Source organism: Equus quagga, chromosome 18, assembly GCF_021613505.1.
Source record: "Equus quagga isolate Etosha38 chromosome 18, UCLA_HA_Equagga_1.0, whole genome shotgun sequence".
In the NCBI taxonomy this organism is placed as follows: domain Eukaryota; kingdom Metazoa; phylum Chordata; class Mammalia; order Perissodactyla; family Equidae; genus Equus; species Equus quagga.
This window is the reverse complement of record NC_060284.1, coordinates 2,090,242-2,108,359: the sequence shown is the minus strand read 5'-3', so window position 1 is coordinate 2,108,359 and position 18,118 is coordinate 2,090,242. Positions and strand designations below refer to the sequence as shown.

The following is an 18,118-nucleotide window of genomic DNA, read 5'->3' as shown; positions in this document are numbered from 1 at the left end:
ATTTGTGCAAAATAAGAGACAGCATAGCATACTGCATTCGAAAGTGAAGTTTCCTTGTCCTCCCTAATTCCTCAGGAGGTTGCAGAGTTGCCCCTGAATAGTGAGAGTGTGTCAGGCTGGAGAAGCCAAATTCTTCATATTTCGCTGTACCTTTTTTCCCCACCATACTTTTGTATTTGAGGGTTGCATTACTACTATTCTAGAAAAACCTACTTTGCGGTTTATCTGCTTCTATCAAAGAGAATGTTTGTAGACATTGGGCTTTCTTACCGCTGCAAACTCTGTGTCAGCAAGGCCAGATTTTTCTTGTTCCACGGTAGAAAGCAGTCTGACTAGTCTGTGCCTATCTGAATTAGCCTCCTGGAAACTCCATTTCCTTGAATGTGTAGGAATAAACACAGAGTGCTTTGAAAGCACAGAGGAGTGTCTAATCCGAGTGAAACAGAACAGAAATAAGCAAGCAAGGCTTTATGGAGGATGTGATACACCTTGTGAAGGGTGTTTGCCCCATCTGTACTCCATATTTAATTTGCTAGTTGTCCCCTGCCAAGGCAGATGAATAATAACTGAAAGTGAGCTGTTTTTTTTTTAAGATTGGCACCTGAGCTAACATCTGTTGCCAGTCTTTTCTTTTTTCTTCTTCTTCTTCTTCTCCCCAAAGCCCCTCAGTACACAGCTGTATATTCTAGTTGTGAGTGCTTCTGGTTGTGCTATGTGGGACACCACCCCAGCATGGCCTGACGAACAGTGCCATGTCCGCGCTAGGGATCCAAACTGGTGAAACCCTGGGCCACAGAAGTGGAGCATGCGAACTTAACCGCTCGTCCACGGGGCTGGCTCCCAAATGAGGAATTTTAAGCTAACTTACAGACATTATTTGCATCTCTAAAATGTAAGGATGTTTTCCTTCATTACTCTAATACTGTTTTCACACACTGCAAAAAAAAGAGTAATTCTTGAGTATGTGATACTTTGTCCATGTTCACATTTCTCATTATTCCCAGAAATGTCTTTTATAGCTGGTTTGTTCAAATCGGGATCCAGTTAAGAACCATGTGTTGGGGCCGGCCTGGTTGCGCAACAGTTGGGTTCGCATTTTCCGCTTAGGCGGCCTGGGGTGTGCAGGTTGCCATCCCGGGTGCAGACGTGGCACTGCTTGGCAAGCCATGCTGTGGCAGGCGTCCCACATATTAAGTAGAGGAAGATGGGCATGGATGTTAGCTCAGGGCCAGTCTCCCTCAGCAAAAAAGAAGAGGATTGGCAACAGATGTTAGCTCAGGGCTAATCTTCCTCAAATAAATAAATAAATAAATAAATAAATAAATAAATAAAACAAAAAACATGTTGCATTTGGTTATATCTCTTAAGTCTTTTTTTCCACTTTTAAATAGACTTTATTTTTTAGTCTTATCTTTTTTGTGGTAAAACTTAGCCCACTGCCTTTATTTATTTATTTATCACTTCGATTTGTTGAAGAGACTTGACTTATAGAATGACCTGTCTTCAGGTTTTTGTCTGATTTTAGGTCAAATATTGGATCATGTTCTTTTGGGAAAGGAAGAAGATATTCTCTTATAATTTAGGAGCATAACTAACTGGAATTTTTGACCTACTCTTTCCACTTTGCAGTTAATATTAATAGCTTATTATAAGTAAAGAAGACTTGAGTGTATTGCTTTAGTATATGAGCTATCACTAGGAGTAGGAAAAACTGTTATTGGAAAAACTAATCTATGATAAAAGATTTTTAACTGATATCAGGAGCTATATTTATTCATCGCATTTCCTGTCTTGTATACTTTGGACCATAGTTTAGTTAAGGATATTGTTTTTTATTTGGGGAGATTTCCTCACCACCGTTCCATGAAATCTTTTCATAAAGAAAGTCTCAGTGTAAATACATCCTTTGTCTGGATTGCAGACAGTTTTATTGATTGCTATTATAGCTCAGTTTTGAAATGGTTCTTATTTCCAAATTATTACTGATTTTCATTTTTGGGGAAATTATGTCATGTAGAAATAAGACAAATATTTGTAACATGGGGATTATTTTTTATGTCTCTGTTATTAAAAGATTGTCTATTTTTGAAGTAATCGTATTTCACTTATTTTGAGTTTCACTTTTTAATATCTTCTGAAATCAGGGTTTGTCTTCCAATTAATTGATGGTGTGATGGTTAATTGGCAAGGTTTTTCTTTCTTAGCTATACAAGTAATGACACATCTTAACAATTAATGACATCTTGAATTTGATGAAATACAGCAGTTTATGATTCATATTACTCATGAGTTAGCCCCAGAAACACAGAGGTAGTGTTGAGGTTGGTAGACTGAATTGAATAGTACTGAGGATATTTGTTCTATGTCTCTCTCTCTTTTTAAAGGCTTTTTCATATTCTCATCTCAGTCTTGAGAAAAGAATCAGGAGATTGTAAAGCCTTTAAACTAAACATAATAATGAATGCTCACAATATCTAGGCTTCATTAAAAGGCCTAACGGGAGTCCCAAACTGAAATGAATGTGCTTGTCTTTTCACATCTAGAGGCTTTACAGAGTTTGCCCTTTGCTCTCTCTTCAATCTATATTCTCCTTCAAAGATTTTATTCTCTCTCTAGCTTTCATCTCTAACCTCTGTTTTCTTCACTCTCTTTTCTTCTCCCTTGTCTGCTTTGAGTTAGCCTTGTTTATTTACTTATTTTTTTTTTTAATTAAAAGACTTTTTTGGGGGAGCAGTTTTAGGTTTACAGAGAAATGAGTGGAAAGTACAGAGTTCCCATATATGCTCCCTCACCAAGGTTCCCCTATTATTAATATCCTGCATTATTGTGGTAGGTTTGTTTAGAATTGATGAGCCAGTATTGATACATTATTATTAACTGAAGTCCATGGATTACGTTAGGTTTACTCTTTGTGTTGTACATTCTATGGGTTTTGACAAATGGATAATGACATGTATCCACCATTATGGTATCATACAGAATGGTTTCAATGCCCTAAAAATCCCCTGTGCACTGTTTATTCATCCCTTCCTTCTCCTGCCCACTCCAATCCCTGGCAACCACTGTCTTTTTATTGTCTCCATAGTTTGCCTTTTTCAGACTGTAATATAGTTGGAATCATACAGTATGTAGCTTTTTCAGATTGGTTTCTTTTACTTAGCAATATTCTTTTAAGGTTCTTCCATGTCCTTTTCTGCCTTGATAGCACATTACTTTTTATTGATGAATAATATTCCATCATGTGGTTGTACCAGTTTGAATATTACTTCCAAGTTTTGGTAATTATGAGTAATGAGTTAGCCTTTTAAGAAACGCAAGTTTGATCTAAATGATCACCCGTAAAAAAATGTTGAGCTAATTCAGTATCTTGAATCTTAAAGAATAACTCTTACTTTTGTATTAGAAATTTCTAATTGAGTGGTTGGGTCGTAACAATGCTCAATAAATGTATGTAGAATGATTGAATATGAAAAAAAGGAGGTATAGAAGAGAGGAAGGAGGGGAAAAGATTATATTGTAAATCTGGATGATTTTTGGAAAATGAGAGTGCCTAGAAATTCAGTTGGAAATATGAATGGGAACCAAAATGTTCAAGACTCTGAATTCAACCATTAGCTTGAGAACACCCCAAAACAAAAGTATCATTAAGCTGGCCTAGAAACCAGGCCATTAGAACTGTCTCACTTTATGTGCAATGGAATGATAGGAAGAAATTAGGGTTTATTTTTGGGAAAATAGTGAAAGAACAGAGGCAAGTTTTATAAAATAGGGAAGTGGCCAGTTGATATTGACATCAGGAAATACTTGTCCCAAATCTATGAATAGTGGTCTTTATTTTGTGTTCTTAAGTTACGTTTTCTACTTGAAAATATTACTAATGTGAGGAAGTTATTTACTTACTGGATTTTGGACTCACTGAATATTTTGGCTTGTGGTTTTATGGAATCTAAGGAGTATAGAGATTAATGAGCTATAAAGTCATTTGAATTTCTAAAATATTTTTGTCACAGAAATGCTATTTAAGAAATTTGAGGGGCTGGCCCCATGGCCAAGTGGTTAAGTTTGGTGCTCTCTGTTTCAGTGGCCTGAATTCGGTTCCTGGGTGTGGACCTATGCCACTCATCGGTGGCCATGCTGTGGTGGCGACCCACATACGAAACAGAGGAAGATTGGCACAGATTTTAGCTCAGGGTGAATCTTCCTCAAGCAAAAAGAGGAAGATTGGCAACAGATCTTAGCTCAGGGCAAGTCTTCAGGGGAAAAAAAAGAAATTTGGAATACGGTTATGCCCCCAAAGGGTCAGCAACCAGCTGGAAATGGTGGAACTTCTAAACTCTAATCCTGATTCAAATAAAGACTTATCTGTCAAGTTACGTTATAGTAATGTCTTTGTGGTTTACTTCATTTGTTTTTAAGTTCAGTAGTTCTTATATTTCATTGGGCTAAACATTAACCTGTTTTGAGTGCCACATGCTAAATATTTTAGGGAAAACAAGGATGAATGAAACCGCTGCCTTTGTTTATATAGAACATACATGAGATGTGCAAAAAATAACTAGGAAGGAGGAAATGCACATTAGGTTATGACAAATGCTCTAAGAATTTGAAAGAAGGTGATATGATTTTTAGTTGCGGTGAGCCAAGAAGTTTGTGTGGAGTCCTTGGCATTTGTGTTTTACCCTTAAAACCAGTTAAGATTTGAATTTGTGGATATGAGAGAAACGTTTCTAGGAAGCAGTTTATATTCATTGACAAGAATTTGGGGAGGTATATGTAAGGCTGGAAAGGCACCTATGGTCAGCTTATGGAAAACCATTAATACCAGAGTATAAGGTAATTTTTTATTACTCAAGTAAAAATAGGGAATAGTTTTCTGGGGCATGAATGAGGAGCTAGTAATATTAAAAAGGAAAAAAGTTTTTGTGCTCCTAATTCTTATCATACATTGATTGTAAAGTATTTTGGAATTGATTTTGTATCCTTAAAATATATACGTTTTAATATACATCTTATTGTAGCCTCCAGTGCTATCATAAGCCACAGTATGTTCCCCGAAATGCCATATACAAAAAAAACATTATGTAGGTTGGCTGTCACTCTTGCGCCCTACGTCAGCATTATAAAGATGTTTTAGTGTAATTATAAGCAGTATTTACTGAAATATCCTATGAATTTATAACTTTCTTGATATGCTGAGACCTTCTTATTCTTTTAAATGAATCTTTAATATACTTAGCTTCCTTCCATTTTAAACTATGTTGTTTTCTTTTTAAAAGTAATGTATTTGCTTTCTTTGTTATAGAACTGTGGCTGCTGAAGTTAGGAAGCAGATCTCTGGACAATACAGTGGTTCTCCCCAACTGCTCAAAAACCTCAACATTGTTGGCAATATATCCCATCATACCGCAGTAAGTCACATATTTAAAACATGATACTTAACTGGTATTACTGACTCGGCCGTGAAAAACTAGTGGAAACATAAGAGCCAGTAGATTGGGTTCCATTGCTAGTCTCATAACCTTATTTGTTCCTCCCTCACTCTTTCCTGAAATTTGAGTAGGGGAGAGTGTTAGGAGGTGTTAGAGAAGTATTGATTTGCTAGTCACCTTTGAAACTTTACGTTCAGGATTTTATCAACTCTGGAATTTTATTAGAACTTCCCAGACCCAAGCTGATTCATTACATGAAAATTTCGAAATCCATTCTAGAAATAGATGCTGAAGTAAATTAAATATTTATGTGGATTTGTAGTAATATCTGAGCTCTTTAATAGAAAGGAATGTATAATTATTGAATCACTGCTTTAATCCAGGTACTGTATCAGAGACGTAAATACATGTTTTCTTATTAAAGAAGCTGACATGAGGATAATCAGCTTTGATTAAAACATTGATATTTATTAGTTATAGTAGGAATATGAATTAAAAATATACTGCCATTTGTCAAAAAATAAAACGGTAATATATATTACTTATATATATATTAAGTTATATATTATATATATATTAAGACTTTCCATTTGGCTATGAAAGGGTACCAGTTATTAAACAAACATGGTATGCCAGAGCATAACAGTTTGATTGGCTTGTAATGACATGTTTATAATGTTTATATTATTAAATTTTAAAATATGGAGTTTACTTTTAATCACAATAACATGCTGATTGGACAAATTTTAGAATATGTGGATTTCTGGCTGATTTCAGTGTAAATGGAGATGACCCTTATAATCCCTTCTGAGTGTTCTGAACTCCTCTACTGATGTCCTGCACCCTGAACTGCACCTCAGCTCTTCATTTCCATAGTCATACCCTTGATTTAGTCATTAGGAATAACTGTAACCCCTCTGTAATCTCAGCTTTAGGCTTCCTACATTCTGACCACCATCTCTTGTCTTTTTTGTTCTGTTGTTCTGGTGGCCTGACTCCAGCTGTCCTTCAATCCCACCAGGACCTAGAATCCATGATCCTGTAACTTTTTCCTGTCCCTTACCCCTTGATGTTCTCTTTTCTTTCCTTATGAAACTTAAATTATTTGTTGATCATTATAGTTACTTTCTTCCATATACCCTTGACTTCCTTAACTTCCTCTCATGTCGTTGTACCCCTTGGTACAAACTCGGTGCTGTTTAAATCCAACTCTTTGCTTACTTCATGCCTGTGCTTGGGCAGCTGAGTGTGGCTAGAGAAAAACACACAATCCTGTTGACTGGTCTGGCTTTAAATTTGTGACCACTAACTCATGAAGGCTTTAATATTGCCAGGCACACATTATATTTTCCTGGTCCATTCATTCTCCCACTATTTTAGTTGACTTATTTCATGGCTACTGCTCTTTCCTGAAACCCCTAATTGCTCTAATTCCCCATTTTCACTCTTCGCATGACTTGCCTTCCTATTTCACTGAGTAAATTGAAGCAGTCAGAAGACGACTTCCACACACTCCTACCACCATATGTATTCACTGTTATCATCTGTACCCGTATAGTCTGCCTGTTTATCAGTTGCTATGGACGAACCACTATCGAATAAGTGGAGGGATTAGCTAATCCCAACTTCTCAGTTACTCAAGCACAGTACTTTGGTAATTCTCCCCTTTCTTTTGTATCATTATTTTTTTCCTCTCTATTTACTGGATCATTCTCATCAGTGTACAGATATGTTATTAATTCTCCCACTTAAAAAAATCCTGCTATTTTGCCCCACTTTTCCACCAGTCTTCAACTTCCAGTGTTTCTTTGCTCTTCTTTGCAATAAAATTCCGTCAAAGGGTTGTCACAGCTTGTTGACTTCAATTTTTATTCTTGTATTTTCTCTGAAATAGTACTTTTTAAATTGAGAGAATCTTCAAACATACACAGAAGTAGAAAGACTAATATAAACGTTGACACTTTACTTTAATCACAATACTGTTAACAAACTTAAAAAATTAACAGTAATTCCTTGTTATCTTCTAATATTCAATGCTTGTTAAATTTCCTTGATTATCTTATAAATATATTTTTTAGTTGGTTTATTCAAATTGGGATTCAAACAAAATCCACAGATGGATCATGTGAGCTAAAAAAACAGCAAAAAAACTAAAGCAGTTTCTCCCTCCCCCAACTTAACTTTGTTTTTATGCCATTGACTTGTTGAGGAAACTGGATTAGTTGTCTTACATTATTTCTTGCCTTTTGGATTTTATGTTTGCTTCCTTGTAGGCTTGTTTCTCTGTCTCCTGTATTTCCTGTAATTGAGTAGATTCTGGTTCAACTGTTTTGAAATTTCTTTCTTTTAGACTTGTTTCTCTGTCTTCTGTTTCCTGTAACTGATTAGATTTTGGTTTAACTTTTTTTTTAACATCTTGAAGTTTAATTCACATACGATACAATTTACCCATTTAATTTTCAGTTCACTGGATTTAATATATTCACAGGTAGGTGCAACTATCAAGTCAGTTTAGAACATTTTCATCAAAAAGAAACTCTAGCCATCACCCTTTTAGCCCCCTTGCCCCCAGCGCAAAACAACCACTAATCACATACCAGAGTTTTTGACAGCACACCAGAAAGGATTGAAAGACTGAACTAACTAAACTAACAGTAAACATGTCAGCCAGAATTCCAGTGTGGTGTGGTTGCTGAAGTCAGATGACGTGGTATGTTGCCTACGAGAGATTGTGTTGTGCTTCACTATTGCTTTAACTTTGCTTAGGGCCCAGCCACTGTCTTTTATGAAATCATGTTGCAATCACCTCCCTTGGGTCAGTAAATAAAGAATCTTTCTTTGGAGTTTTGCAAAGTAATTTATAATTGGAAGCAGCTCATCACTACATCCCAAGATTAACCCAGGCAGGTGTCTTTTTTTTTTAATTTTTTTTTTCTGCCTTTTCTCCCCAAATCCCCCCAGTACATAGTTGTATATTTTAGTTGTGGGTCCTTCTAGTTGTGGCATGTGGGACACCACCGCAGCATGGCCTGATGAGCAGTGCCATGTCTGTGCCCAGGATCCAAACTGGCGAAACCCTGGGCCACTGAAGTGGAGCGTGCGAACTAACCACTTGGCCACAGGGCTGGCCCCCATCTTAACCATTTCCAAGTGTGCAATTCAGTGGCATTAAGTACATTCACAATATTGTGTACCGTCACCACTATCCACCATCACTATCCATTTCTAGAACTTTTTCATTATCCCAAACTGAATCCCTGTACCGATTAAACAGTACCTCCGTATTCCCCTGTCCTCCCACTTCCTGGTAGCCTGTGTTCTATTTTCTGTCTCTAAGAATTTGTTTATTCTGTGTACCTCATATAAGTGTAATTGTACAATATTTGTCTTTTTGTATCTGGCTTATTTTATTCAGCATAGTGTCTTCCAGGTTCATCCATGTTGTGACGTGTGTTAAAATTTCATTCTTTTTTAAGGCTCAATAATATGCCATTGTATGTATATACTATGTTTTGTTTATTCATTCATCTGTAGGTGGACGTGGGGTTGTTTCCATCTTTTGCCTGTTGGTAATAATGCTACTATGAAAATGAGTGTAGAAGTATCTGTTTGAGTCTGTTTTCAGTTTGGGGGTTTATACCTAGAAGTAAAACTGGTGGATCATATGGTAATTCTATGTTTTTTGGTAAGTTTTTTTCAGAACCACCAAACTGTTTTCCACAGCAGTTGTACCATTTTACATTCCCACACACCAGCAATGTACAAGGCTTCCAATTTCTCCCTGTCCTCTCCTGCACTTATTTTCCATTTTTTTTTATAATAACCATCATAATGAGTGTAAAGTGGTATCTTGTGTTACATACCAAGCCTTGTTACAGCTTGGTGAAGTCTGACTCCCCTCGTGGCCTTTGCTGTTGTGCATATGATGGGACCACAATTTTTCACATGATGTTTGGCTGGAGTAGAGCAGTTATTGTCTAAAAGTTTTCTGTTTTGCTAGGCTGCGCCTTTCTTGGTCCTTTGGCTGGATAGGACAGGCTTTTTTTTTTTTTCCCTGTGTTCCTTTGTATTCTGGGTTGTAGACTTCTCTAGCTCTAGGTCTGGAGTATATAAGGCAAAAAGAAATTTTAGGTAACTCACTGTTGTGCCGTTCCTTGGGTCTCGAGGTCTCTGCCGGTCTGTCTTTTCCTTTCAACCTTTTGGACCCTTCTTCTGTTTATTTTATAGTAATGTCTAGGGTTCGTAGTTGTAATGGGTGGAGAGAATCTGGAAAAGGATGTCTACTTCATCTTCCTAGAAGTGGAAGTACCTCCTAATGACTTAATGTTGAGCGCTTTTTCATGTGCTAATTGGCCATTCCTATATCTCGCTTTGTGAAAGCCTCAGGATGGTTTGTCTTTTTATTATTGAGATGTAGGACTTCTTTATATATTCTAGATACCAGTCCCTTATTAAATATATTTTGTAAATATTTTCTCTTGGTGTGACTTGCCTGTTCATTTTCTTTCTTTTTTTTTTTTTTGAGGAAGATTAGCCCTGAGCTAACATCTGCTGCCAATCCTCCTCTTTTTGCTGAGGAAGTCTGGCCCTGAGCTAACACTCATGCCCATCTTCCTCCACTTTATTTGTGAGATGCCTGCCACAGCATAGCTTGCCAAGCGGTGCCATGTCCACACCCAGGATCATAGCCATCGAACCCCTGGGCTGCCGAAGTGGAATGTATGCACTTAACGGCTGTGCCACTGGGCTGGCCCCTCGTTATCTTTTTCGATGAGGGGAGGGAAGAGTGGCTCTGAGCCACTCCTCCTCTTTTTACTTGAGGAAGATTGTCCCTGAGCTAACATCTGTGCTCATCTTCCTCCATTTTGCATGTGGGACAGTGCCACAGCATGGCTTAATGAGCAGTGCTTCGATCCATGCCAGGGATCCAAACCCACAAACCCTGGGCCGCCAAAGTGTAGCATGTGAACTTTAACGCCTATGCCACCGGGCCAACCCCTTGCTTATTGATTTTCTTAACTGTCTTTTGATGTCTCAAATTTTCTTTTATGATTATTACTTCCTATGTCATGTCTAAGAAACTTTACGTACTGCCAAATGGTGAAAACATTCTTCTTTGTTTCCTTCTAGCAGCTTTATAGTTTTACCACTTATGGTTATGTCTGTGATCCATCTCAGTTTAATTTTTGTAAATGTTGTGGTGTAAGGATTGAGGTTCATTTTTTTCCCCCTCATATAGATATCCAGTTGTTCCAGCAACAGTGGTTGCAAAAGATTTCCCTTTCCCTGCTGAATTGCTTCTTTCCAACTCTATTAAGAACGTGCTGATAGCGTATTATGTACTTGATAGAATAGGTAGGATAGAATGCTTATGAGAGGTAAACCCATGAATTTTAGAGCTTGAAGACCCAGTGTTAAATTTTGTTCTATCATTTTGTCACTGTTTTCAGAAGTTAACATCTTCAAGCACAAATGCCTTTATCTGTAGAATTGAAATAGTAATTATCTTTAACTTACAGAGCTTGAGGGAGGTTTAAATGAGAAAACACATAATGATAATAATAGCTACTATCTTGAGTGTTTATGATGTTAGTCATTCATTATTTCACTTAATATCTTTGAAATGTCGTTGTTCTACCTATTACTAGTTTAGTCTAAAGAAGCTAAGGAATGCCACGAATATTCTTTTATTGCTAATGGATGCTTTTAATAGGGTCTGTGTATTGTTTTCCTTTGGCTGCTGCTAACAGATTACCACAAACTGAGTGTCGTCTTAAAACACAGAAATTTCTTCTCTCACAGTGCTGGAGTCCAAAAGTCTGAAATCAGAATCAGTGGGCGGAAATCAAAGCTTTGGCAAGGTCATATTCCTTTCAGAGGCTCCCTTCAGAATCAGTTCCTTGCCTCTTTCAGTTTCTGGGGGCCTCTTGTGGCTGCATCACTTCTGTTTTTAAGGCCAGAATCTTCAGATCTCTCTTTGCTGTGTCTTCATATGACTTTCTCCTCTGTGTGCCCCAAATCTCCCTCTGTCTCTACACAAGGATGTATATGATTGCATTTAGCACCCACCCCACTCACATAATCCAGGATAATGTCCCTATTTTAAGATTCTTAATCATATCTTCAAATATCCTTTTATTTTTGATTTTATTTTATTTTCTTTGGCCACATAAGGTCCATGGATTGGTAAGTGGAGAAATATGGAGGACCATTCTTCAGCCTACTACAGTCTGGTTATACACTCTTGCTAGGATAATTGACAGTATCAACAGATAAAGTAAAAGCACTATTTATAAACTTAGCAGTGAAAATCTCAAAGATGTAAAAAAGAAAAACCCTCCAATGAATGTTTTGTCACTGTAAAGTATTATAAAACTGTTACTTATTATTACTGTTCTCATGTGAAAGATGCAGGCAAAGTCTAAGCAAGAAGATTCAAGAGAGTATGACCCAAAGCATAGAGGAGTCCAAGAAGGCCAGCACCTTGTGGTTTCTTAGTGCATCGACTGAATATCTGTTGACATTTTAGAAATCACTAGGTTAAAAACGTATTATATTTCAAAAAATAATTTTTTCTTTGCTTAAAGTTTTAAAATTCTTATATCCACCTCTTCCTTTTTACCCACCTCTCATGCCTGTCTCTCTTTATAAAGGTGCCCCTTACTGAAGCAGTGGATCCAGTGGATTTGGAAGATTACCTCATTACTCATCCTTTACCTGTGGACTCTGGGCCTTTAAGGGATTTGATTGAATTCCCTCCAGATGATATTGAAGTTGTTTATAGTCCTAGGGACTGTAGAACCCTTGCTTCAGCTGTACCTGAAGAAAGGTATGGAGACCTTTACCTATTTTTGGTTTTAGTGTAACTATAGAACGGGTGCCTTCCATTATGTTATTTAGATCCTGTTTCTTATGGTGATGTTGTTTGCTAGTATATGAACAAGAACTCCAGCAACCAGATTCACAAACAGCAGTGTTCTCCTGTCTAAATTATAAATACATTTTCTTTTTCAAAATAGTGAAATGGATCCACATGTTAGAGATTGTATAAGAAGTTATACAGAAGACTGGGCAATTGTGATCAGAAAGTAAGTTATATGTTTATTATAACATTTAAAAATACTGAGTAAGATCTATAAATGGATTACGGTAGATTAATAATAATTATGACACTAAAATTCATTTAAAAAATAGCTAAAGAAGCAAAAGAAGAACCTTGTGTATAGATATTTTCTTCTTAGGAGTTCCACAATTACTTTTACTCACTTTTCTTATAAAATAATAGATTTGTGGTGATAGTATTTCTATATTATCAGAGATCATTAATAACTAATAATATATATTAATGATAATGATTTGTCTAATTCTTTTGGGAAATCATGGGTAGATATTGATGAATAATTTGTATTTCTCAAAAAGAATCCAGTTTATTGAAATTTAAATAGTTAAATTTAATAGCCAGTTTGCCAGATCAAGCTGTTTGAAAGATCTCTGCCTTTTGTTAACTAACTAAATATTTACAAGTTCCTGACCTGTGCATCTAATCAGGTAAATATTTGTAAAAAATAATGTTTTGTTCTAACACAAATTTCTTTTTCTAATGGATGGTGTTTGAAATATCAAGTCATATTAAGAAATAAAATAAAACTACTTTGCCTTTGCTAATTTACACAATGAAGAGGGTCTTCATACTGAAACTTCCTAGCCTTATTTTACTTTTCTGAAGGAAATATAATGACTGAAGTAGTGGAGAATTCTGTTGTGATATTATAGTTTTCAGAAATGAAGTAATCTGTGCCAAATTGTACTAGCAACAGTGATGTATCCATTGCTTATTGTTTGCCCTTATGGTTGCTGTCTTATTTCACTGGGTTTAATATTGTGCTGAGCATCACTCTCGGGGATACTGCTGACATGCTTTTTAGTTTTAATGTGACCTAATACAAGCACAGCCTACTACCCTTTATAAAGAAGAGCCATTTTTATGTACTTAAAATTTTGATAAGTATTTCAATAGCCAGATTTTAGACGTTACTGAAGACTCTGTCAGATAACGCAAAAGTTTTACCTCTATGCATGTATGTTGGAAACTTGTAATCAGAAATGTTAATAAAAAGAGATTAATTGCAAAATATATTAACTTCAGAATCATGGAATCTGCTACTTAATTCTAATCATGGAGTTACCTACCTTGATTTAGGCAAGAGGGTAAGGTAGTTAATGTTTATGGGTATTTACTGTGTGCCGGGCATTTTATTGGGTACTTTACACTCATCTCATTTGAGGTTCTAACAGATAAGGCAGCTCAGACTCAGAGTAGTTAAATTACTTTGAGGTCTCACAGCCGAAAAATGGTATAGCCAGGGTTAGAACCTAGGAGCATCAGATTATTAAAGCTTATATTATTTATTACTAGATACTATTTATTATTTACGCAAAGTAGATATTATTTATTATCTACAGTGGTGAATGGAAGACAAAAGGGGTACTTTTGGTGGACCAAAAGTTTTAAAATATCCTTGAAAGGCACAAGATAGGTGAGATTGGAACATAAGAGAAAAGCACAGTACAGAAGAATCTAGGAGAAAATATATGCAAAGCTTCATGAGTCCTGTAAGCTCAGAGGCAGTGAATACAGGCAGTTGAAGGGAGACGTGGGGTAACTGTTGGACATTTGGTTACTTTGAAAGCCCCTGTGCCGTGTGTACACAGGAGTGGCAGCAGAGGTATCTGCCTTTTTAAGAACAGTAATTATGGGAACTTGAGCTGGTAGTATAGGCCCAAGATGGGCAAACCTTGGAAGAACGAGGAGCCCTCAGACGCAGAAGACTAGGTACTGGCAGACTCTGCCTGGCAGCATGATTTGCCTCTTCTCCACAACCATTGGATATGGGCTGAGCTGAGCAGATACAGTACTTCCAGACAGATATGGAGATACAAGTTCAAAAATGAGCATAGAACCCAGAATTGCCAACTATTTGATGAAAACCAGTGTACTTGAAAGAGAATTATCAAACTGCAAATAAAAAAACTAACAATTTGGGACGTAGTTAACAGATCAAGACCTGTAAGTGTGAATAATATCCTCAAAGAGGTGTGAAAAGATATGATAACCATACAAAAATCAGCCAGTTATCTTTGGAAATTAAAATTTTGTTCAGTGAAAAAATATTAAAAACTCATCAGATAGGCTTAATGACAGAGTGAATGTGACTGGAGATAGAATAGTAAGCTGTAAAATGAAGCCACAAAATCTTCCATAATTCAGCACAGAAGGATGAAGGGACAGAAAGTATTCATTGTTCATTCACGAAATACTTATTGAGAGGCTAGTATGTGCCAGGCACTGTACTAAGCAGTGATGATACAGAAATCAACAAAACTAATTCCCTGCTCTCACAGAGCTTATGTTCTAGGTGGGAATAAGACCAGTAGACAGTAAAGATATATATATGTATAATAGATATGGTGGTGGTAGGACTTGTGGAGGAAAAAAGTAGGATGAGGGGGAAGAGAGAGCCAAGAAGAGGGGCTGAATGTTCTACTTTGCGTAAATAATCAGAACAGTACATGCAAAGACTCCATACTGGGAGCGTGCTGGGAATGTTCCAGGAGTAGCAAAGAGGTCACTATGGGTGGAACAGAATAAGAGTGAGAATGCCAAGATTTGAGGTCGTAGAAATGGTGGAGTGTGTCGAGTTGGATAGGTAATTTAGGTCCTTATCATAGCAACTGAGCAGAGGACAGAATGATAGTAACAGAAAAGAGAATTGGTCATGAATCTTGTCATTCTTCTCAGTTGTCTTGAATTTCATACTGTCAATTTTTTAGGACATAAAGGAGGCAGAATGGTTTATTAGAGCAGCTTAGATATGCAACTTCACAAATTAAGGCACTTTAAACATTTCATGAAAGATTAAAACATCTGCCTCTACAAGATACCTTTCATGTTACTCTAGTGAGTACCTTTATTTTAGTTTTTTCAAGAAAAATACTTTATTTTGTGATTATGCTGTGATGTGAACCTCATGTAGCCGCTATTTTAATATCTTTAGCAACAAGACATGAATGTGAATGATTCATATTAAATGTAATTCATTACTATTTCATAAATTGACTGATAGCAAGAACCATATCATCCTCTGGTAATCATAATTGTTTTTCCTCAATTAAAATATTCCCGAGTTTGACAATTTATGAGGTGTGGAACAGTAATTGCTCTTTGATCTTAGTGTCTGTATTTGATATATATATATTTTTAATCAATTTTGCAATGGTAAAACTTTTATTTAAAGGGTTAGGGAATGATAGTCATGAAGTGCCAGTTCCCATTTGTTTGTTCATCTGTTCATCAATTAATACCTTTATTCACCCATCTAATCTCTCCATCTAATGATCCTTCCATCAATTTATCCTTTTATTTATTTATTTTTTTAATTTAATTTTTATTGAGTTAATGATAGGTTACAATCTTGTGAAATTTCACTTGTACATTTTTGTCAGTCGTGTTGTAGGTGCGCCCCTCCACCCTTTGTGCCTACCCCCCCCACCCCTTTTTCCCCTGGTAGCCACTAATCTGTTCTCTTTGTCTACATGTTTAAATTCCTCATATGAGTGGAGTCATACAGAGATTGTCCTTCTCTATGTGGCTTATTGCACTTAACACAATTCCCTCAGGGTCCATCCATGTTGTTGCAAATGGGACGATTTTGTTCTTTTTTACGGCTGAGTAGTATTCCATTGTGTATATATACCACATCTTCTTTATCCGGTCATCAGTTGATGGGCACTTAGGTTGCTTCCATGTCTTGGCTATTGTAAATAATGCTGCAATGAACATAGAGGTGCATGGGACTTTTGGAATTGCTGATTTCAAGTTCTTTGGATAGATACCCAGTAGTGGGATAGCTGGATCGTATGGTATTTCTAGTTTTAATTTTTTGAGAAATCTCCATACTGTTTTCCATAGTGGCTGCACCAGTTAGCATTCCCACCAGCAGTGTATGAGGGTTCTGGTTTCTCCACACCCTCTCCAACACTTGTTACTTTTTGTTTTGGTTATTTTTGCCATTCTAACAGGTGTAAGGTGATATCTTAGTGTAGTTTTGATTTGCGTTTCCCTGATGATCAGCGATGATGAACATCTTTTCATATGCCTATTGGCCATCTGTATATTTTCTTTGGAGAAATGTCTGTTCATGTCTCCTGCCCATTTTTTGATCAGGTTGTTTGATTTTTTTGTTGTTGAGTTGTATGAGTTCTTTATATATTATGGACATTAACCCTTTGTCGGATGTATGACTTGCAAATATTTTTTCCCAGTTAGTGGGTTTTCTTTTTGTTTCAATCCTGTTTTCCTTGCCTTCAAGAAGCTCTTTAGTCTGATGAAGTCCCATTTGTTTATTCTTTCTATTGTTTCCCTTGTCTGAGAAGACATGGTGTCCGAAAAGATCCTTTTAATACTGATGTCAAAGAGTGTACTGCCTATATTTTCTTCTAGAAGGCTTATGGTTTCAGGTCTTACCTTTAGGTCTCTGATCCATTTTGAGTTTATTTTGGTGAATGGTGAAAAAGAATGGCCAATTTTCATTCTTTTACTTGTGGCCTTCCAGTTTTTCCAGCACCATTTGTTGAAAAGACTTTCTTTTCTCCATTATATGCCCTCAGCTCCTTTGTCAAAGATTAGCTGTGCATAGATGTGTGGTTTTATTTCTGGGCTTTTAATTCTGTTCCATTGATGTGTGCACCTGTTTTTGTACCAGTCCCATGCTGTTTTGATTACTGTAGCTTTGTAGTATGTTTTGAAGTCAGGGATTGTGATGCCTCCAGCTTTGTTCTTTTTTGTCAGGATTGCTTTAGCAATTTGGGGTCTTTTGTTGCCCCATATGAATTTCAGGATTCTTTGTTCTATTTCTATAAAGAATGTCATTGGGATTCTGATTGGGATTGAATTGAATCTGTAGATTGCTTTAGGTAGAATGGACATTTTAACTATGTTTATTCTTCCAATCCATGTACATGGAATGTCTTTCCATCTCTTTATGTCGTCATCCATTTCTTTCAGAAAAGCCTTGTAGTTTTCATTGTATAGGTCTTTCACTTCCTTAGTTAAATTCACCCCGAGGTATTTTATTCTTTTTGTTGTGGTTGTGAATGGTATTGTGTTTTGAGTTCTTTCTCTGTTAGTTCATTATTAGAGTATAGAAATGCTATTGCTTTATGTAAGTTGACTTTATACTCTGCAACTTTGCTGTAGTTGTTGATTATTTCTAAAAGTTTTCCCATGGATTCTTTGGGGTTTTCTATGTATAGGATCATGTCGTCTGCAAACAGCGAGAGTTTCACTTCTTCCCTCTCTATTTGGATTCCTTTAATTACTTTTTCTTGCCTAATTGCTCTGGCTAAAACCTCAACATAATAAAGGCCATATATGACAAACCCACAGCCAACATCATACTCAATGGGCAAAAACTGAGCGCCATCCCCCTGAAAACAGGAACGAGACAAGGATGTCCTCTATCACCACTCTTATTTAACATAGTATTTGATGTTTTTGAATATGAGTTGTTAGGAAAAAAGGTTATATTAAGAGTTCTTCTGCCTAATATATATTATATAACAGTTATGTTATATAATGTATGTCTTATATAATGTATATAATATGTCTTATGTTAATTATATGTATACAG

The 18,118-nt window shown here is 36.4% G+C and overlaps 1 protein-coding gene across 8 annotated transcripts in view; it reads left to right on the top strand.

Annotated features, from left to right (window-relative positions):
* Nucleotides 1-18,118, top strand: part of DOCK7 (dedicator of cytokinesis 7) — a 204,520-nt gene that overhangs the window by 12,325 nt on the left and 174,077 nt on the right. For all 8 annotated transcript variants that reach the window (XM_046645659.1, XM_046645657.1, XM_046645656.1 and 5 more), the window contains exons 2-4: nt 5,303-5,408; nt 12,083-12,258; nt 12,449-12,517. In XM_046645659.1, the coding sequence (XP_046501615.1) occupies nt 5,303-5,408; nt 12,083-12,258; nt 12,449-12,517 (351 nt within the window). The remainder of the gene's footprint in view (nt 1-5,302; nt 5,409-12,082; nt 12,259-12,448; nt 12,518-18,118) is intronic.